We start from the raw sequence: 23,925 nt of genomic DNA on the forward strand, positions 1-23,925 counted from the left end.
GTACATGTACATGGATTGTCGTTAAGGGGATAAAGAGGGTGTATATTATTCATATGTGCAAAATGTGGCCAATATATACATTTTCTGGAAAAATGTAATTCTGAAATTAGAATATGTATTACACAAATGCGTATAAGACTCAAGATTTCATGGTACATATGAATTAAACTAAACATTTTAAAATCCCTAAACTTTGCTTGCAAACCCCTGAGTTCAGTTCACATGGGTGCACCTAAGCTGCATTCCTGGAGAGTGCTGTCACATTTACATTTTTATTGCCTCAGTATTCACTTTTTGACATATAATTTATGGTTAATTTAAAGGAAAAAACAGAAGATTCCACAACAAAGTGTATATAAGGTCACAGCATTCTTCTTCTAAATCAAGCAATATTTGGATTGCAAAATACGTATGATGTGTTACGGAATACTCATCTCTAGTGCATTTTTTTCAAGACCCTTCCAGAATAATATATAAATTGATAAATTAAAAAAGTGGATATTGGGAAACATTGTTCACATTCCATTTCAGTGAGTAGAATGTAATAAAGCCAAAGACTTGCCTAAAATATCTAATCTAATGTCAAGTCAAAACACAATGGCTGCTTTCTGCAGCTTTGCTGGGACAATATGGAAGATAATGTGTGGATAAGGGGATATAACTAAATCAAAATAGGCCAGTGTCAAATAAGCCCCCGCGTTTTGTCCCATATATACATATATCTGAAATTTGGAAGATTATACCTTGAAAAAAATACATATTATATTTTCCCCATTTCGCTGAAAACAAAAAAAAATTGGGAATGGACAGAAACAGAATTACATATATTTTGAAGATCATCATACATAGCTTACTTAGAAAGTATACTTTCTTATTAAAATGTATGTCTCTAATCTAGGGAAAACCATATATAATATTTTGATTATAAATAGTAATCAAAAGACTTTTTCCATAGAAAGGTGGGGTTTTCTGAAACAATATATTAATGGTAATGTTATCATTAGATCTATACTTCGTTCTTATTTAACAGGTCAGCTGTTTGCATTTCTACCTCGGACAGAACACTGCAAGATATATAGAGCGGTTTGCTCTTCAGCTAAACTCCTGCACATGACCTATTGTTTTACTCTTCGTTATTATTTCAAACAGCTTGCAGGAATCAATAGAATTCTTCTCTTTTCTGTGCTACGATGGGGATATTGGGGAGGTCATCTTTACTTTTTCTACTCCCAACTTATAGATGTCAGGTCTGGCTAATCTCCAATCATATTTTGAACCTTCAATCATTCTTGTTGCCCTCTGTAATACCAATTTCACACTGTGCTTTGCCTTCCTGTGTCTGCACATAGTATTCTATAATTGCACATTACTCAGATGTAGTTCTGCCACCAGAAGGTATATTACTGCTGTAGTTTCTGCACTGAAGCATGACCTTCAAGAGTTTTTGACATGTCAGGTTTATTCTCGTGATATAAGGTGGATGACTACAACGCTGAGCTTTTAATACGACTGGTAAAAGTCTTTCACCTACTCGTTGAATGATAGGACAAAGCTTTAGCACAAAGATAAAATTAGAGAAAGACAGGTTTGGAAATCTGTCTTAAGGTTTAGTCTGAATGGAATGCCATGCAAGACACAACCTTTAAAAAAAATTTCATTTATTTATTTTAAGTATGTTAATGCAAATGACATGATTTTGCATAGAAAATATATATTAATTCCCCAAGGGCTCTAAACATAATAGCTTTGCCTTAATTCTGCATCATTTAAGAAAAGCTGGGATGTTCTATGTCAGAGCAGCTGGAGTCTAGTGGTCTGGGTGGACACCAAACCATTTCCCCTGTTTTAGCAAGATCCACAAACCTTAACTGTATACAACCTTCAAGCGACACACGCTTCCAGTGTATCGGGGGCATCCTGTTCATAGGATTGCTACACTGGCTATTTTGTTCCAGGATGCGTGTTCCTTTTTACATTTTTTACTTGGAATTTATACTCAGCGTCCAGTTCAGAAGCGCAAACAGCCAAACAACCAAACACAAGTGTGCAACTCAATATGTAACGCATGCGGACGTGGTCAAGATGTTTTCCATCAAACATTGCAATACGAAAGGTGCATTATCTAAAACACTACTTTTGGCCGAGGTAGGAGTGTTGGTGCCAGACATGGTGGTTCCAGCATCTCCGATCAGCTGACTTCCTGGGATTCCCACACACATTACAGAGAACCGTGAGATAAACGAAAAACATTCTGCAGTTCTGTGCCACGTTCTCTAGGTGTGCCTGGGTATTCTCAACCATAGCCTGTTCCTAGGTCGTTATACTGATAAATCAAGCCCTGGGTTTGTATGTAATCTAATTCACAAAATATATTTTATTTTAAGAATTACCAGATCTACTCAAAATATATATTTAAGTAGATCTTGTAATTCGAAGAAATAAATGTTATTTTCTCTCTCCTATTTTTTCAATAGTGGCAAAACAAGCAGTATAGTAGGCAAATTTAGCAACCTAGCCAATATTTATGTATTGAAAAAACCTGGTTTTATCCAATTTTATTAACTTTCTTTATCGGCAGACCTGGAGGCTGCCATTGTTGCCAGTCATGTGACTTTTTGAGGTACTTTCCCTGCTCACGCATCTCACAGAGCTGATTCTTTGTGGCAATGCTAGGGAAGTCTATTCCTCCATAGATCTTCATAAGTCAGGAGTCTGGTGATTAATACTAAACCACTGTATTGTTTACCGCAGGTCGTATGGTAAGGTGTCAGGGTGTTTGTCTGTTATATTGGGCTAAAATAACACAGCAAGAATATAAACAATGGCTAATATGAAGCTGCCTGAAAACATTATATTAGGCAAGCAGTGGGACCGCCACAATACTGTTGAATACCTATTTTTAACCTGATACTTTGATCTGATCCCCCCAAAAATGGTGGCTGTCCCTCTTTAATGGAACACACATTTATATACAATTTTTTCTTCTCTCAGAAATATAACAGATACACCAGAAAGCCATCCAAATGCAGCGTTCCTCTGTGAGATTTCACAGGTAGGAAAAGTCCAGGAACATGCCAGGCTACAGATAACCAATGCTTACTCTATGGCTGGCTGGAACGCTTGGTTTAAACAAGGAAATTTGGGATTAATTAGCCGATTTTTGTTTCCAAAACATCTTGGAGTCAATCAGTTCGCACTTATTACTTATTACAAGTCTGTGGCATAATGCATAGAATGCTTGCCTTTCAAAAGCACTATTTTAAAATCCAACTGGGCAAGGAAAATATACAAACAAAAGTCTCATCCAGAAAGGCAAATCGGAAAATTCCTTCTAATCCATATTTTGAAAAAAGGTTTTCAAATGCAAAGAACTGGTTCATTAGAGCTAATTAGTTCCATGTAATTATTAACCTGTTAAATCCTGGGATTATCCACTAGGAATCTGCCTTAAATGAGAACAAACAATAAAATTCTTAAGCTTTGACAACAAAATGCTGTAAAAACAGATGATTATGTTACAAACACATCTCTCGGATGATCAACATGTGAGATTAATTCTACCACTTGACGTGTAAACCAGCACTTAAAAGATTAGTTGTGGGTTTTCTTTAGTAATTCTTTTCACAACAGTTCTTGAGTAACAATCTCAGTAACACGATAACTATCTAAATAAAATAAAATATATTACAATTAAGGCTATATGCTCACCAAGTATACACCCAACATGTTCTGCTACTCCTGCCCACAAACAAAACACATATATGCAAACTGTTGAACACTCTGATTACTCTGATTATAAGCGATATCGGGAAGGGACCTCCTTTCTAACATATTTATACCTATTGTACCCCCAATCAAAATATCTACTGTACTTAATGACATGCTTTAACATTTTTATGTCAAAATATTAAAAACATCTGTTAGTGCTTAATAAGTAGAACTGTACATACATACATCTTTTTCAACAAAAGGACTTATCTCATTTCTTTATTAGTACTTAACAAGGGCATTTTACCCGTGCAAACAGGCCTGCAACTCATCACTGCAACTCTCCCTAGTAGCCTCCGAGATATTTTACATGCAAATTCAACAGAAATTGTGTTTTTTTTTTCTTTTTTGCCCTGTGGATGACAACAACCTCATTGCTTTAGTAAATAGTTAAAAACATTAAAAATGTAAATAACATCCAAATACTCTTAAATGACAATGGCTAAAACATGTTGTTTTAAATGGATAACAAGCCAGAGTTGTTCTCTATATGTGGCAACATAAAAGATACATTCATTTAAAGTTTACGGCGCTTCTATAATACGCCAACAAGAAGTTTAAAAATGTCAGAAAGACTACCTGCTTACTAGTATCCGGTCATAATTGTATAAAAAAACAACGTTTTTCAGACACCAGTTAAGATGACATTTTTCAGGAATGATTCATTGATTTTAAGTAATCACAGATAAGAAATCCACGGAATTGAGGTTTACATTATGTCAGTGAAAACCCCTGTGCATATTCTGAAATTCCATAAGGTCAGAAGCCAGAAATTAACCTTTCTCACAACTTCCCCTGACTGCTGTCTGCATATGTTGGCCACACTTTTGCATATATATAGTACATACAAACGAGAGAGAGAAACAATAAGGAAGCACATAAACCAATGTAATAACAATGTGCAGCATGGAAAGTGAGATATGGGATGAAAGGACAAGATAGGCCATTTGGTGAAAGCCACAAGTCTCATTTTTGCCGTTCAGATGACAAAAGACAATTCATTTCATAGACAAGAGAAGGAAGCATTTGGCCAGACCTCCATCCTGCCTGCCCCTCAATAAGAGGTCAAATATACACACACCTACATCAATCAAGATAAGGCAGAACAGGACATTCTTTGTCTATAACGGAATTGATATTGCTTGCCGTGTATAGGCAGGGGATTCAAAAGACGTGGCCCTGAGTTGCAGACAGAAAAAAAGGTGGACCTTTGAGACTGTTTAGGACATTCGAGTAAAGGAAGGAAATTTAAGACCTTGATTAATGACAACTTGATAAATATGAAAAATGAGTACTCCATCCAAAAAAATCATCTCACTTAAGGGATAATTATAACCAAAACCTCACTGTGCTCGGAAAAATCCATTTTAATCCTTTGCTCCCATTCCTATTGACATTTATTCTAGATTTTTTACTAGAATAAGTGTGCAGTGAGGATAGACCACGTATGTTTTTGGGAAACATCCTATAAAGTAATGTTTGCTTTAGGGGAACACATGACAAATGTATAGACTGAAAACAAATTAACATTTATTTGTAACTAATCAGATCAGCAGTGCAGCTATATTAGACAGTCTGAAAAAAAGAAAAGTGTCTGCTCCTAAAAAGTTGCTGTGTATTTCTATATAAGCGAAAAACAATTCAAGAAATATATATTTATAATACAATGATTATTTATAACATTAAAACTATTTTATATTTACATTATTATAATATTTTAATAACGGGAACAATAAAGGGAAACCACCTCCTAAGCATTTACTTTTATTTATAAGGCCATAATAATTGCCTATGTTTTTGAAAAGGTAAAATGTTTACTGTTATATATTAATATTTGAGGATCAGAGGCAATTGCAAAGATGCTACAAGTGTGACACACACCATTGAAAAGAACTCTTTGTTAGACTTCCAAAACAGCGGATGCATATCTCCAGTCATTATCTGCAAACGTACCCTAAGAGATTTGGAACTTCTAGGTTTTGAAATATACATTTCCCATGATCTAATGAAAGAGTTTTCTATAAAACAAAACTGTCTCTGAACATTATTTGACGGCTGTGCAAGAAAAAGAAACAAAGAAAATGATGTTTCTAAACAAAAATGTGTATGCCTGGAAACCATATTTACAGGCAATACAGTCGGTTTAATTTTTTTTACATATCTGAATAAAATAGATGAATGCAGCAGGGACACCATGAAGGATTTATGTTTAATGCCGTGTACCTTGGGAGGCAGTCTTTACTGTTGTAAGTCAATTTCAATCAACAAATGTTGCATTTGCTAATTTTTTTTTTTTATATACTTTATTTTAATTTTTCATTGTAAAAAGAGAAAAAAAAATCTACAAACACATATATGTACACATATACTTACAATACAGCTTAACAGAACATAAAAGGGAAAGAAAGAAAAAAAGGGAAAAAAACACACTTAACTAAAAGCTGCATTATGGATTCGTGGAGACCAGTGGTCCCAAAGTGTTTCAATATCCAATAATCATTCATCTTATCAAGAGTGAAAATAAGCAGTCAACAGAGTAAATATTTTATTTTTAAATCCTGCAACTAAACAAATTGCCCTATTTCATGAAGTTGGACGATTACATGCCTCCTTTTACCCAAAACAATGAGATTGTGAGACTTTCCCTTGCTGTTTCTCCTGTTGACCCACACTATATATATCATATTATAATATAATTGTATTTCAATATCCCAAAAGGATTTCAAAAAGCGTGTCTGTGATTAGGTAACTGGCAGTAATGTTGGGGCAGGATAAGAACAAAAAGTATTAAAAAAAATTGAACATTAAATGGACTGAATTAGTCACATTTCCAATACTACAATTGAAGAAAAACAAATTTCTTTTTTATAATTTGGACAATTAAATAGGAGAAAAGTATAGTTAAAATGATACAATTTAATACGGACTGGAGCTGTATCATTACTGGTATTATAAGTCAAGAAAAGCTCAGTTCTTATTAGTTATATTTGCAAGTGTTTACCGACACGTCATGAGTAATACAATAACAGATGAGTTAAGCCAAGCATTTATCATGCTGGGATCAAATCACCATGCCACTTTACCTTGGTATGCCTTTTAAGTTCTGCGGGGTTACATTTTATGACTTGTCACGGCAGTTCTAAATCATTCATACATTTTCTCGAGAGTTAGATATATTCATGGAGTTCTCTATAAATCAGGAGCTGTGTGATATCCATGGCAAAAATTACATCCCATAGCTGCTGATGTCACCAGGGGATGGAAATAAAGTTTCACAGACTGGCAGTAAATCATTACAGATTTCCATATACTGTATTTGCAGCCCATGACCAGAAGTCTGCCTGAGAGGCGGACAGTCTAACCGTGTGATAATAATAATAATAATAATAATAATAATATTACCAGTTCACGAGGTAGAAGGGCTTCATCCTGCCGTGCGACGACCAGTGAAACGGTATCACCCAGTTTGGTACTCCTCAGCATGGCGACCAGCTCTTCCTGCGTTTTTCCGACCATATCTTTTCCATTTACCTAGAAATAAATTCAAACACATTTCCTTTTTATCTATTTTAAGATGATATTTTGCCAGACCTACACAACTGTATTTACTGGAAATTTAGCTGAGACTCAAGATCGTTTGCCATGGGGTTATTGTATTATGATTACAATTATATAAAAAAAAAATTAAACTGCTCTTTTATGAATAAATCACAGAAGTGCATTGTTAAAATACAAGGTGTTATGATGATTTAAGGACCTAGTTGATGTTTTGGTTGGGTAACATGAAATCACCCTGGCATTCACAAAATTTCACTAGTGTCACCATCTGTTTCGCAAGCCAACTGAAACGATGGGCATTTGACCCTAATAAAAGCAGGTGAACTGAGAGGTAACTGACAGATCAAAGTTGTATCATGAATAAAGACATCTTGCAAGGCTGGTAAAAAAACATGAAATGGCATATTTCAAATGAAAAAATCATAAAACAAAAAAGTTCTACTGGAGTTTACATTTTCTAAGTTTCCTCTGTAACTTCAAACAGGTTTCCCTACTGAAAACGGATGTCTATATTTACACAGAATGAATTAATTCATTTTCTGGAACAACTCAAGACACTGTAATAAATCCATCTAGTTTAACAATTATATTTGAAGGGGAAAAAAATAAAATAATGCCACTTTCTGAGAAGATTGGATACACTGCCCTACATGAATAAAAGAATGAACAATCAGACATCTCATTTCAACAACCTAAGTAATATTTTCCAATTTAACAAAAGCTATTTCCAGAGAATATTTGTTTTTTGCTATAAACTGGGAATACCTTCATGTTTTCTTTTTAGTTAACAGCTTTCCATATTTGTTACAAATACAAGACATCAGACACAGTTCAAGTCTGTTAAATAAAATCCTAATTGAAATTGATAGCTGTATTGTCACATGCGTAAAATGGGACAATTCTAACTAAAAAACGTATGCATGTTAAGTGAGCAGTGCTGTTAGTACATATCTTATGCGCTGTATGCTTTATTTCTTTGTGGTATAACAATACAGGCAAAAGGTTCACATCCAGCTAAAGTCCCCAGGTGCCATTCAACGCTGGATCTCTGCGGCCAATTAGCCTTCTAATCTATCTGTGGCCCTAGGAGATCTGTGTGTCAACTGAGGGCAAGACTTAGCACCAGACATCGCAGGTAGCTGCCCAGGGAGTTTGAATCACGGGGGTGCTGGGAATGGTGTCATCTTCCTAGGTAGACAGGTCCAAAGTGGTGGTAGCTTCTGGGCTGCCATACTAGAGGCAGGTCACTCTAGAGGGACAGAAATCCCTGTGGCCTCATTTCCACTCCTGATATGCCCCTTTCTAAGAGATCAGAATCGATAATTGTGTAAAAACATAATGCTATCTAACATGCAGAAAAAAAGGGGGAAGGTGGGCATAGAGGCCAAAAAGTATGACTAAGGAACGATCTTCACAAGGTGTATGCTGTGTAACACAGCATGATCTCCCACAGTCCTGCCTACCAGTCTGTGCTCCTCTTCACAAGCTGTGGAGAACAGCTGGTTTAAAAAGGGCCAAATCTTTGTGGACTACATATCCCATGACCATACCTGGGAACTTGTGGGCTCCGGCTACCTGATGTCAGTGGGTTTTCTTACTGACATTGCAAGAAAGACACCAATTTCAATAGAAATGGGCGGGGAGGGTGTTTGTGTCAGGCCCTGTTCCCGCGACCCAGAGGATTCAGGTGTCAACCCGGAGAAGTGGCGCTTCTCCTGGAGTTCACCAGGCGAAACTCCGACAGTTCCCAGGTATGCCCATGATTCTCAAGATGCCTTAAAGTTGACTGAGCCTCATGGGACATATTATTCCTAAAAATGTGCTACTTATCTCAGAGCCACAGACTGATAGGCAGGTGAGTATATAAGATTTTATACTGTGTAGAGAATACGTTTTTTTAGGAGTTGTAATAATTAAACAATTTTTTTGACAAAAACAGTAGTTTTGATTTGTTTATTCTCAATGTGTTTTCTTATAGTCAGCACTTTTCATTTTTGCTTTCAATAAAATCCAAAATTTGGAGTCATTTTATAATCAAGCAAATATGGTAATCCCTAAAATCCTCAAGGAATTACTGGAACTACAGCTCTCACAAACCTCTGTCACAAAAAAAATCACAGCACAGGTTTCTGAGAGGATGCAGGGTCATTGTCTAACTACCCCAGAGGTATGTTGTTTTTACTTTCCTACTACGGATCAAGTGACCTTTGTAAGAAATGACAAAAAAGCAGACATTTAGCAATGTCCGATTCCAAGTAAAAAGGCACCCAGAAGAGTAAATCAACAATAAAAATCAACAAGCTTTTGCCTTAGAATCATGTTGCTATGGAAACACAGAGCTAAAGCAGGTGAGCAGTGTCAAAAGTATATTTAAAAACATAGGAATCCTGAAAGCAAACTGGGAATGAAATTGCTTTTAAATTATTTTGATTTAGAATTTAGCGCGTTCATTTTAATGTTTGCAATACAAATTTCATGTTCCAACATTTTCTGCAGTTATCTCGTCTAATTTTGGCAATTCCATTTTGATCAGCAACATTCTGTTTACGACGAGCCAGAGAACACCGCAGATGTTAAATATGTTATGTCTAAACAGCAGAGTGATAGGTTTTAAATGAGAATTCTGAGTGTTCCTGACCTTTCATTTTGGCTAATTCACAGAGAAATAAAAATACCGTAATGGAACATTGGACAGCATTCATTTACCTCCAATATTCTGTCCCCGGATAATAATCGTCCATCCCTTATTGCAGCCCCTTTGGGCAAGATATTTTTAACAAAAATAGGCCCAGGCCCATGCAGAGAGGAGTCTCTGGTGACCACAGTGAATCCGAGCCCATCTGCACCTGGAGCAAAGAGGCAGAAAACAGGTTTTAAACACATAACACATATTAGATGGTGGAACATTCCAGATTTATTAGAATGGGTTTGCAACATGAAAGAGGTCAACAGCTTGGAGAGGTCCCATTACATTGACTTGCAAAACAAAACAGTGGCATTACACAAAATCATGGGACCCATTCTGAGCTGTGTTGAAGGGGCCATCCCCATGTTTGTATGCGGTATGAAATCTTCGTTTACGAACATTTTTAACTTCTGAAATCAGTGCTCAATAGTGCTCATTTATGTGCACTTATTTTATGGGGCTAATAATATCAATCTGTGATACATTTACAGGCACCTTGTGTATGCACCATAATAAACAATTATAGATATTAGTAACAGCAGATTATGGTCGGTTTCTAAGGCATGACTTTTGCACCAAGAAACACTGCCCCTACCTGAGCCCCTGCGTTGCAAGGGTCTGTGATTGTATTTTTACCATTATATAATGTTTTGGGACCTTAAATCTATACTAATGCTGTCCTGGGAAAAATCTGTCCCAACCAAGTCCCTTAAAAGGTTAAACATGAATGGGCTATCCTGAAAATAAGACAAGTCAAATGACCTACTATTGTTTGAGGATTTTACAGTAGGAGTAAATTCTATGTTTTCATGTTAATAAACCATGAGTGCCTAACCAATTATGCTAAACACTTAGAAAGCACGGATACCACTCCAAATACCTTTTTTGAGGTCAATACGTATTTTCATGGCATTTTTCTTATTCCCAAACACAAGAGGAGAAAATGATGGAGAGAACTGGCCACTTTGAGAAACCAGGTCCGGACTCAGGGGAGGTTGCATAAAACCCTGAGAATCCAGCCCATTTGTCTGTCCGGCCATCTTTAATTGTCCATTGGTGGGAGGTGGAGGAGGCTTTATATTTGGGATGTCATCATTATCTTCATTATCCAAAATAGGCAAAGAAGCAATGGCTGACTTTTCATACAGTTCTCTGTTTTGTGATGGGATAACTTCCACAAGAACATTTGGCTGCTTCATTGCTTGACGGAAGATTTCTTGAGCTCTATAAAACAAACATGTTACTAAAATCCCTTACTGTGCTAAGAGATACTTATTGTACAGCCCACATGTTACAATTCATTGATATGACACACCAAGAGGGTGTATATATTGGGTGTTTGGAAGGATATTTTATTAATGCTTCTTTTTCCAAAAGAAATATTATTTCACTGAAATTGTTCCCAGTGTTTTGGTAATGAAGGGTATTCATAACCATGGCGTTTGAAATGAGGGTGGGATATTCCAATAGTCTAAGTCAAAACCTAAGTACATATATTTTATTAATATATGCAAAAAAAAGCACGGGTCGTTAGCATTAACTTTTAAGTTCTTTCTCAGATGCATAATGTAGGATTTGTAAAATGGGGGTAAATCTAATATATTTGGACCGATCATAGTACAGATGTACACGTCTCTTTTACTGCCCTCCCAGTCTCTCTAATGTCCACTGCTACCCTCTTCCAACCCCTCTAGCTCCTTCCCGCCCGCTCTGCTTTTAACCGCTCCCTCCAGCACCCCTCGGCTTTGATCTACCCACTCCTCCCCTTTGTTCTGATCAATACCTTCTAGTTCCTCTCTTATCCTCCTAGCAGTATTAGGATGGCAGTAGCATGGTAGATCAGACAGATTGTGTGAACTGAAGACGACATTGGGAGGGAGAGCTACATTAACCCCTTAAGGACAATGGGCGGTCCCTTAACCCATTGAAAACAATGCATTTTGAGCCCGTACATGTACGGGCTTTGTCATTAAGGGGTTAATGTATGTATGTGTGTGTAAGTGCATGGTACTAGAGTAGTGTAAAACGTCAGAGTGCGTATGTTAGTGTATGTTATTTGGTGTGTCACTGTATGATGGCAGAATGTGTGTGAATGTATGGTGAGGAGGAAGAGAGATAGGTAGGAGAGAAGGGAAAGAGAGAGTAGGGAAAACAGAGAGAAGTTAAGGAGAGAAACACATGGAGATAGCAAAGGGGAGGGGGAGAAAGAAAGGTGGAAAAACAAAGACTTTTGCCATGTCATTTCAATGACTTACAGACTAAAATAAGGTGTGTGTGTATTAACAAAACATCTTTTTGTTTACTATGGGGAAATCTATACTAACTTCCTTTTTTCAGGAGGTCCATAATTATTTGTTTATTTGTTAACTTTTACATTAAATGTCTCCAAAACAATTCCATTGATAGGCAAACAAAAAGCCAAAGCTATAGGCATTTTTAATTAACGAGGTTACTTATGCTAAAAGCTATGTTGTCAACAATTCGCCATACTTACTGTGTGAAAGATTTGTCTAGAAGTATAACGTTATTAATTTTTACAATGCATTCATTCTCTTGGAACAGACCATCTCGCTTAGAACGACTGTTTTCCTCTATTCCTCGAATATACAATCCCAAAGACCTAAGCAGATAAGAAAGGCTGTTAAGACAAAAAAGGTATAAAACAAAGAATTGACAATACTCAAAAAACGTGGGTGCCATGTATTCCATTTTGGGATAGCAATATTAGTATTTTCTGAAATGTAATTTTTGCAAAGGCATAAAACGAAGCCTATTATAAATGGATTTTAGAAAAAAGGGGAAATACATTACCCCTTAATATTAAAGTTTTCCTTTAACCGGGTTTGAGGAAGAAAACCATATACATTTGTTGTGTTGTGCAAAAGCATTTATGATATTTATTTTCAATTGATATGACCCTGTGAGGTCCTGCTCATTGGCACTGTATAGGGTTAATGATAGTAATTATGACTCTCACCATGACTAAAACCCAAGCAGGGCTGTAAGTCTAATTCTATTGCTAATGTATCATATGTTCCTTGGCCTCTGCCGGCTGTGCAGGTGAATGCCACAGTTAAAATTTAATGCAGCTCAATGCTTACTTACATTACAAGCACTGACTGAAATGCCATATGTGCAGATATTTGGACCTTCCCCCAACCTTTATTTGAGCAGTATTTGCATGCTATATTATTTCATAAATGATTACCATGCTATGAAAGGTTAATTAACAAAGAAAAAGTCACATATGGCCAGTCAAGTAGAAACAATTTGTCTAATGTGATAGCTATACCAGGAAATGATAAAAAACGTGCTATTAAAGGTACGCTACAGCATTTTAATGTATATGAGAGCTGAGTGTCACCTTTAAATCAGAATCCCTACTATGGATGTCTTTCCCCATCCCTCAGCTGTCGGGATATGCATGCAGCTGAAGGTATCTCCTGCATATCAGTGCGCATGCATGCATACGCACCACCAGCCAGCTCTAGTGAGGATTGATTTCCATGGGAACCTTTCTTACAAGTGACCAGGTGCTTCAAGCAGCCAAAACTTTCATCTAGATTTTATTTTTATGAGCAGATAATGTTAAATAACTTTATCGTGTATTCTTTGTTGATGGGGCAGCATCTGTCAGAGTGCCCCTTAAAAAGGTGGCCAATGCAAAAATGGGATATTTTCCAAGTAAGCAATTACCATACTGGGGGGCTAGCTCCCTTACGGACAGCTAGTCCTATCCCTCGCACAGGTAGTTCCAAGGTATGAGGATTACTAGATTTTCAGAATATCTGACACGTGACCAGAACTGTAATGTTTTAAGGACAAAACTTACGGCAAAAACAAGTCAAAAGGCAAATAAGTAGCATAAAATTGTAAGGTTTAGAGAAACGGGCTATAAAGTCAAGACCTCATTGTTGGGTGACTTAAAGGCAAAAGGTGTATTCCTATATCTCAGTTAATTATTTAAAAACGGCTGTGAAAACGGCTTCTCCAATATAAGAGCACCAATAAAAACACCGGATGCCAATAGGAAAATCTGGACAAACCTCCTTATATTCCAAATAGACAAAGAATGAGATTTTCGTGTGTGCTGCATTTTCTTAAAAACGTTTAGAACCTTATAACGCTGTGATACATTCATACCCACCGATATTCTGATCTCCTAGAAAAGAACCCCAGAGGATAAAAAAAAAAAGGGCGATTCTAATGAGCTATACTTTGGAGCTAAGGCATGCTCAAATACCTGTCCAACAGGTAGCTCTTTAACTATTTTTAACTTGTCTACCTAAAGCTGGGGGGATCATGGGAAGTTTATTGCAGCCATAACTAGATATGATGCCAAATTTACTTTATTTACCAAATGTAAGTATTTGCTTCTCCCCATAGAAAAATGTAAAAACATGTACAGAACATTATTATTATTGTTTTATTTATATAGCTCCAAAAAATTATGCAGCACCTCTTGCAAAACTAGACAGTAGAGTAAGAGAAACCGATACATTATGTAGATAGGGCCCTGTTCACAAGCTTACATGGGCTGAGTTTGATAAGCTAAATATTCCATAACGGAAACGAAAGTCTTCAAGGACCTAAGGAATTTCTTTAGTTTTCCAGAACACATGATTCTTAGGTTAGAAGTCACCTGTAATGCTAGCGTTCTCTTTAAAAAATGCATATGTGTGACAGCTGAGATAACTTCAACTAGCAGGGGATTTTCCTTCTTCTTTATCCTTTTATCATTAAACTTACCGTCCACTAAGAGAAGAATAGAAAGGCACAACATGGATCCCCAATGGTCCATCATCCCCTGAAATCTCTACCTTTCTTGTCAAACCACTGTTGAGAAGAAATAAAAAACAGATTTTGTTGAGGCAAGAGCAGCTGAAAATGGTTACTCTAAAATCTGAAAGAGATTTTGGGAGGCTAACGGCATTACTTGACAGTTCTCTGCAGCAAAACTAATACATCTCATTGAAATGAAAATTTCTATTTAATGGAGGAGCTGACACGCTTCACCAAATTTTGTTCACCATCCGGAGAAGCAGTTGATGGAGTTTCATTATGCATTATGTTTCAGTGCTAGAAAGGTCCACGACCTTTTGCTTAGGAGTGAGGTCACGTCAGTTCCCTGGTGCGTTTTGGAGCTGATATTATGATAACTCAGTTGGAGGCCTTGATGTGGTCGCTCACCAACCTGCACAGCAAGAATGATTCATGCATGCGTGCCTGCGTACAAGGCATTGGATCAACAAAACAACTACTTTCAGATCAAACAAAGGCTGTTTTATTTACCGCCAAACAATTGATCTTACTGGACTTTCTACAACAAGAAGCATTGCCTATAAAAGTGGAATCAGGCAAATCAAACATTTTGGCATGTGCAGGGGTGGTAGTAGGGTTACCAGCTTCAAGTAAGTCTCAAATACTATAGACATTTTGCTGGTTTTACTTGCAATGACAAAGCAAACAGGATGGAGCCAGGCAGTAGGCAGCTTAGCTACTACGTAGTGTATTTGTTCAGAGATGGGGGCTCCTGTTTGGCAGACTTTCTGAAACGTGCAACAACTGGTGCCTTGTGGCTGGAAGAAGGCATAGACGCAAATCCATCCAATAACTCCCCATTGGCAGTGATGCTTTTTAAACTTGTCAGCTACATAAGAATTAATCACAGTTGCTTAAATAATTACCTGATTGCACATAGGATTCATTTTTACTATTAAGGTATACATCAATGTATAACCAGAGTGCATTGCATGCAAACCAATTTACATATAAATAGTTGGAAAGGATGAGCATATTTCTTGATATCCAGCAGTTATATTTCCTATTCTCCATTTGTCATTACTCATAGCATTGTGGCATATAAAACTTTACTCATTGATAACAAGCAGAAAGGGTTTTTAAAAGTTACCTATTCAGAAATCATCCATCCCTTCGTGTGAATGACCTTCTAACACACAATAACAGCGCCCTTTACAACAATAAATCCTAAATATCAGCAACTTAAAAGAGCAACACAAGTCATTGAACCTTCTTGGACGTATATAATGGACCACTCTTTCGTGAGCACTTCCAACCCACTTCAGGAAACTCCTAAACACAGAAGCATCTGTAGACTGATCAGTACATTTGTCACATTGAAAGAATAAACCTTAAACTGGTTCTACAGCCCACAATTAAACCAATTCTTTCAGCAAAAGCTAGTTCTCCTGGTCCTACAAAGTCTACTTTTCATGAAATCAGTGATGGATTCCTAGAGGTTGCTGAAAATATTTAAACTTTAGTATCAAACAGCTGGCCTAATTCATTTCAACTAATACTAAACAAAAAGAAGCCGTGCTATTTTATTTGAAATTTCAAAAATGTAAACCATGGGTATGCTTTTCACAGTAGGCACTCTTCTCTTTAATCCAACCTGTATGTCCACATTAAGGAACTGCATTCCTACAATTAAAAATAATCCCAGTCCCCATCCAGTTCATCTCCTGAATAGCATATCAAGCGGTGGGGATCACCTTTAATAGCGAGTGCTGGGTAAATGCAAACACTGCCCTTTCATTATGGAGATGTCCCAGATATGAGTACAAAAAGCAAGGGAAATATGAGTGAACTCATAGGAATTGAAGGAACTCCCACACAGCTCCTGAAATCATCTGCCCTACCTGGAATCTCCAGGTCAAATCCCATAAATCCCATAGGTCTTTTGTTGATTTTGAAAAAGAAAAAATAGAACTACAAATATACAGAAATGAGTATCTCTTGAAAGACATATCATGCAATATTTGGTGCAGCCCTATGTCTGGAAGCTTTGTAACATAAAACTTGTATATGTTAGTCATCACACTCCTTTAATTATACTGAAATACAAAAACAGAAATTATGTTCGACAGCACCATGAAACGTGTTGGTGCATTAGAAGTAAACAATAATAATAATGCCAAGAACTGATGCGTGTAAAGCTAGCGTTGGATGGAGGAATCCGGGAGCAACAAACGCAAAGAAGGCGGATAATTGGCAGTGACTTCTATTTAAGTGAGGCCATACGGTCTACTAGATACACTTCAAAAACAAATGTGTTATTTGCTTTAATCCTGTGGGGTCTGGAAGGGTCTGGAATTCATTGTAACTCATCAACAATTGTATTCATGCTTCTACTGCAATATAAGCCAACAAATAGTCCTATTACTATTTGTTTAAAGTTGAAAACAGCAAATGTATTACCTGTAAGCATATCTGAATTTAGGTATCTTCAGATATTCTTCCTGATCTTCTACTGCAAGTGGTTTAGATGAACCCTGAAAAAAAGATAAGCGTCATTATAGCAAACATGCCATTTTAGATCAACTAAGACAACAAAGAGCCTCCCAACCTGAGGCAACAGAACAATATGCTAGTAACAAGAAGAGCTACTTCTTCACCAACCTTACAACAAATAGATCAAGCAATAAAAATATAATAGCCAAAATGGTTTGCCTGATGATAAATGTCAGTGTCATCACAAGTACTTTAATACATTTAACAGTTGATTCGATTGGAATAATAATAATAATAAATAATAATAATAATAATTAAGATTTTCCATAAGCCAAGCCTGGAGTGGCCATCTGGCACAAGAGGCAAATGCCGACAGCACCACATACACTCTGCAGCGTGTGGCTCCTGCCTGGATATGCCTGGCTGCACGATATGTGAGCATAAAAGTGTATGGTGTGGCTGGGCATATTGCGACCCACTTTTATTACTTATATATTCCTTGGAAATCACACATCACGTAGGGAAACCATGGTTACTTTTATAGTTTACAAAGCTACTTGGAAACCTTTGCAGACTGTATAACTAAATGCTTGTGAGCATATTGTTGTTTTATAGCAATTAGTTTAATGGCATCAAAATGTAGATCGTAGAACAGAAACCCTTTGGACTGTTCTAAGAATCATGTTTTAAGGCAGCCCTTTATTAACATGGTATGCTGAATATACTGTATCTATATTTCTTACTTTTGGGAATAGTAAGAAATTTTTTTTAAAGTCATTAGCCATCAATGGTTCTGGGAACCATTTTCTGACTACTGGATACTCTAACTGGCGCTTTGTTTTTAGATGTCAGCTTAGATGATTAATAATACTATTTACTGATTTTTGTTAACAAAAAAGCCACTGCCAAGCCCCACAACAATTATAAACAATAAACTAAAAGGTTTGGAACACAGCATAACATATCTGACAGTATGCAATTCTATTAGAACTCTATCCATTTTGGCCTTTTTTTGGAAGGTTTAGCCCAAACTCTGTAAGGGTTTCTGACAGCAGGTGATGCATTAGCTTTAATGTACTTTGCTCAGACCCCTATGGCACTAATGTAAACACAGCCAAATCCATAAAAGACATCTTGCCTGAAGAGGTCACTTCTGAGATGTCTACAGCTAAAAAGCATAAATCTCCAGATGGCATTTTGACAAAAGAATTGATACAAACTACTTAATAGTTGACCACTTATTTTCTTGTAAGTTGTTTACTGGGTAATGGTATGTCTTGTATGTCTATACAGTACTTCAAGTTAAACTCTGCTTAATGATTTGGCATATGTCATTGTCCAAAATTCCTGTTTTCAGGGAACAAACAACCTGACACCCAAGAACATATAGTAAATAGTTCAGCTCTGCTTTGCCATGGAGCAATGGTACAACAGTGCAAAACAATGGAACCCAGGTAACTACCATCTAGTGGTTGGTATGCCGGCGGAAGTTACGCAAGAACCAAGCAGGTGCCAAGTCAAACTCCTGTCTGGTTTAAGAACAATGATGAAAGAGGAGAAAGTGCTGTAGCCACTTCCAGACATGGCTGTTTTTCTTGCTTTAAGATAAACACTTCTTAATATATTTGTCCAATTTCTTCCCAAAAGGAAAGAAGTTTCTGACATAGAATCCTTACTCGCAGGATTAAAGACATTAATTTAGGAACACTTATTTGCAAGTGCTGTCTTTATACTGTCTTATCAGACATGCACGTTTAACTCCTTTTCCTGTCCTAAGCTGTGTTTTCTGATTTTTTCTTTTTTTTTGATTGATGCTTCCATCAATAAATAAAAGCACACTTTTCCTCTAGATTGTAAGATTGTGGGCAGGCCCCTCTTTACCTAATGTATTGGTTTGTATTTGTCTATTCTAGTTTGTGTCATTCCCTTTGAACTTATGTAGTGTAAGAAGCACTGCATACATCGCTGATACGATATAAATAAAACATAATGATATTAACAATAATAATAACAATAATTAGTTTGCAGGCTTTTAGCTGCAAATGGTTATCAAGTGCAAACTAGATCCCACATGAGGACTTCTGAGACCTGTTCATTGCTATATTAGCAGTACAAAATGATGGGGAGCATATACTCATTGTTAATGACAATAGTATCATGTACTGTTGCACAGGGCCATGTTCATTAACAATGCAAACTCAATAAATGCAGCAGAGCTTGACACCCTTTTAACTTATTGACCCAACTTATTACATTTAATTTATGCAGACACACCTGGACAATAACTATTTGCAGTTATACAAGTGGATGGGGACCATGGGTTAATGTGCACCTTACAATTACTAATTTCTTTAAGCACATATAAGTTCCTGCCCTTTCACCCTGTCGATTTCAATAACGTTTCTCTCTTCATAGTATTTAAGTCCTGCAAACTCGCCTATCTTACTCACATTTGCGGTGCTGCTTTACAGACTTTTCTTTGGGGAAAGACAGAACTGTAATGATAATCGTGCAATGTCGCTTGGCAGTGCATCAAAAAGTAACAAGGACACAACATTTTTATTTACTCCTTTGTATAGCAAGGGGGTATTGCAATGAAATTGTTTTATTATTAATATCAGTTAAAAATATGGTTTTAAAATGTTGTGCAGTTTTCTTATCTGTATGATAAAATGTTTTCATATGTGTTGTATATGAATATATGAAGATATTTGTTGTATATGAAGATTTGTTGTATATGAAGATTTATCCAATCTACTAGAAAAATGCCCTGAGACTCCTTGTCATATTGCCTGTGGGACAAAAATTGAACAGCTTTGCCTTAATCACCAGACACTCTGACTAACTGACTAAAGTCTATGGCTTAACAGATTTCATTAGCATTGCCATAATGAATCAGTTTCATGTGGTGTTTGAGCAAGGAAAGTCACCCACAATATCGGACAACAATATCTGCTGGTCAAGAGGAGCAAATATGTATTTAAAACCTATGTAACATAATATATTTAGCATGCAACTTTAGACCACTGGACACTTTCTACCTAATGCCGTTTCTAATACCAAACCATTACAAGCATAATGACAGTCAATCGTACACAAACCAGATACCTGACTACTTTTGCATCATCTTTTCACAGATGCCTCATGTGGTCATAATTAGAACTGCACACATTGCAGTCGGGGCGATCAGTGAATATGAATATACCATTTTAATTATGATTCAGTGGTAAAAATCTTGCAAAAAAAAGGGACGGCACATTATTAAGAAAATGATGGTTATGGTTGCTGAGCTGTGCCACTGTATGAGTTGGTAAATAACATATCATTATGCCTGGGAACTTTCTAAATGAGCTGACTCTTAGATTCTTGTAATGTGAACCCTTTATAAGCTCATTGTAAAGATCCTATGTAGTTACCAAAGTGTTAACTAATTGACTCTACTATACACTTAATTACCTGGATTCAAACAGGGACCTCACCCATAACATACTGGCAGCCATTGGCCATTCATAATGAATTGTAAAGAACAACAACTCTCCTGACAACCCTACATTTAACGTATAAACCCATATGTCTTAAACATTAAGACTATATGCTTGGCTGCCAGACACACCCATTGTACCATCCTGAGGTTTGGATGTTCTGAACGGTTAGCTCGAACAATAAAAGAATATAAAGCAGTTATAAAGTAATTATGTTTTTTCTAAATAATAAATGGGTGTATACTGAATCAGGCGTTAATCGGTTAACATTCAATGGTAAATAAAAACTGGGGTAAAAAGTGAATTGGTTAAACAATCCACTTAAAGGCTAAAACACAAAATCAACATACTGGTAGCTAAGAGGAGGTGGTCACAAAGGTTTAAACGGGGGTCCATTTGAATGGACAATAATGAAGGGGTTAAACAGGAAACTGTTGAAAGGATAGTGAAGAGTAAAGCTTGAACCATCTGAATGAATTCATGAATGGAGTAGAGATTGTGAAACAAGAAATTTGTTTTATGACTGTGCTGTAAAGCAACACAAACTCATTGTCAAGTTCATTCTCCCATTGTCATATATAACAAATGATATAACATTGATCATTACAAATGAATTTATGGGTAAAATGCAATAAGGTTCTTTGTTGCCGATGGGTCACAGCTTTTACACCTGAAGGAGTGTTCTATTTATGGCAGAATTTATAGAACTGAACATCTGAGGAGGGCTTTTAAACTGGGCTGCTGTATTGTCCTCTTAATGATTCCACTAAGATATTGACAGGGAACAATGCAAAAGCACTACAGCTGTTCTCTACCAAATAATGAACATAACTCGATAAATTGAATGGCTAGGAGGAAAGTCATGGAATTGTAGCTCCGCTCTTCAAAAACAGGGTATTTGTTACCATCTGTCCATTTAAGTAATTTATAGAATATGGCGTAAAAATATTTTTATATGCTTTGGAGAAAAAAATGTGAGAGATGGAGAAAGGTTTAATCGACCTTACTGTGTTGTAAGAATGTTATGTGTTTGAAAATCATGCCTAGATATATTTTACCTTAATTTTGTCTGATGTGTTAAATTATGTCAGTGCTGCCGGATGAAGAAAAGATAGGAAAGAAAGAAAATAATCACTAATTAAGCAGTTCAGTGGGTGACAGGTAACAGAGATTATTTCTTAACAAGAAGCCTTCTTAGATGAGTTATCGGTGCTGCTCCAGTCACAAGTTCCATTTTGTACAAGGGTTCTTTTGTCTGATTAAAAAGAATATTCCTGAAGGAGCAAAGCGGATCGGAAAAGCACTGGGCCAAATGCAGGACAAGCATTGCACGATTAAGCAAGGCAGCCATATAAATTTGACAAGGAAAGCAAGCACATCAATTATTGTGGATATTGCTTTCTACTGAAACTACTGCTTTAATACAAATGCTAATATATTTCCCCATTTTTGGAGGTAACCACTGACAATATTTCACCCTTATCCCGAGGACATATAAAATATAAAATCATCATCAGGAAAGGCTACTGGATATACTTTGCATTTGTGCACCAGATTATAATAATGCACTGATTCCCCTTTACAGAAAATAACCAACACATATATTTATTATTAATCATCAATACAAGAAATGTGAGAGATGCATTTGTGCCTATTGGTCATGAGCATTCCTGGGCGAAAGCATGGAAACCAATAGAACATTTTTGTGATTGCTACTGATTTAGCAGTTTGCACTAAAATCACAATATGCACTGTGAAATAGTTAATACGTTTCATATTTGTTAAATCCCCCCATCAAACGCAGTTTTGTTACTATACCAATGGTGTTTGATTTAGCTCAAAAGCCACATTTTATGTTAATGATGTGTCCCCCCTTACAATTGAAAAAGAAACATTGTTTTTGACATCTACCCATTCACAGGCTTGGTATGAAAGTAGTTTTTTTTTTTTTTATTATTATTACTGAACCAACTCCCTTGAAGACAATTCCAATTAGAACCCGAAACAATAGACTGTAACACTGTGAAAAGTTGCATAAGTATACCAGCTAATTGTTTAATGCTGAATAAATGCAGTTCAAATTATTTCTTTTCAGCTTAACACTATTTCACTTATTGTCTTTTGTTCCTGTCAAGAACTGAAATGGGACAATGAAAATATGATAATGAGAAGCACTGGAAGGCTTCCTGTTGAATTTTTCATATCAATGACTATATACATGCATATCTCCATTCAATCAGAGTCTGTGGATCTAATGGTGTGGATCTAATACTTTGCATAGGAAAGTCGCATTAAACTAGCTAAATTTAGTTGTGATGTTTGTTCAGTTGCTATAAATTAAAAGGACAAAATCTAGGCATTTATTCACTAAACTATCAGTTTATTGGTGAGTTAAGGAGGAAGTAAAACAAATTTTAGAATACGTTATGAAGACCAACCCTTGAAAGCGCTCTTCACCCAGAAGAAGACAAGCAAAGCTGACCTTGCATTGTGATGAGATTACATTTTATATAGCCCAGTTTCCAGGACAAACACGCTACAGGTATGTTTTTTTTTTTTCTTAACATAAAATCAATTAAGTAGCCACAAATAAGTAAGTTTTGAGTGCTGCGGAGTTGATGGGAATAATTAAAATTATAAGGACTTGTCTCTTTCTGTTAATTATAGGCAATTTATTGGACCTCGAGGAGCTGTGCTTTGCATGAAGAACATAGGGCCTGAAGAACATAGGGCATGAATTCCAGAGTGCTAAAGTCTTTATACAAAGAGCTATAGTGGACCTCCAAGTCCCCAGTCCTCCATTCACCAAAGGATTTGCAACCCTCTTCTCTCCTCGCTAGCCAAAAGGCCAGCAGGGAAGCTGGCTTTTCTTTTCCGATTCACTGCAGTCTTCTTGGAAAAATGGCAGTCAAAGGCCAACCCACTTCCACCAGTGTTCGGAGATAGGGCTAAACTGTTCACAACCACATCTGTATACGAATTAGTTACACTGACATAAATAAGGAAGAAAAACTCCCTTTGTAGTACATAAATTAAAAGAAAAATTGACAATAAAGCAGCTTAAAGGGGTTAATCAGCTAAAAGAGGCACTTTATGTAAATAGCATGTGCATAAAGACTGAATCAGGTAGCGTATTTGAAGATAAAAATCAGTCATCTCAGTAGGGTTCAGCTTCCT

General features: G+C 36.5%; 1 protein-coding gene across 3 annotated transcripts in view; it reads right to left on the reverse strand.

The window, feature by feature from the left end:
• The window catches only part of PARD3B (par-3 family cell polarity regulator beta), a 504,041-nt gene that overhangs the window by 322,618 nt on the left and 157,498 nt on the right, over positions 1-23,925 (reverse strand). For all 3 annotated transcript variants that reach the window (XM_053471715.1, XM_053471717.1, XM_053471716.1), the window contains exons 5-10: positions 17,234-17,307; positions 14,762-14,848; positions 12,507-12,632; positions 10,893-11,236; positions 10,033-10,172; positions 7,171-7,299 (exon numbers count right to left, since the gene is read on the reverse strand). In XM_053471715.1, the coding sequence (XP_053327690.1) occupies positions 7,171-7,299; positions 10,033-10,172; positions 10,893-11,236; positions 12,507-12,632; positions 14,762-14,848; positions 17,234-17,307 (900 nt within the window). The remainder of the gene's footprint in view (positions 1-7,170; positions 7,300-10,032; positions 10,173-10,892; positions 11,237-12,506; positions 12,633-14,761; positions 14,849-17,233; positions 17,308-23,925) is intronic.

This window comes from Spea bombifrons, chromosome 7 (genome assembly GCF_027358695.1).
Source record: "Spea bombifrons isolate aSpeBom1 chromosome 7, aSpeBom1.2.pri, whole genome shotgun sequence".
NCBI lineage: Eukaryota > Metazoa > Chordata > Amphibia > Anura > Pelobatidae > Spea > Spea bombifrons.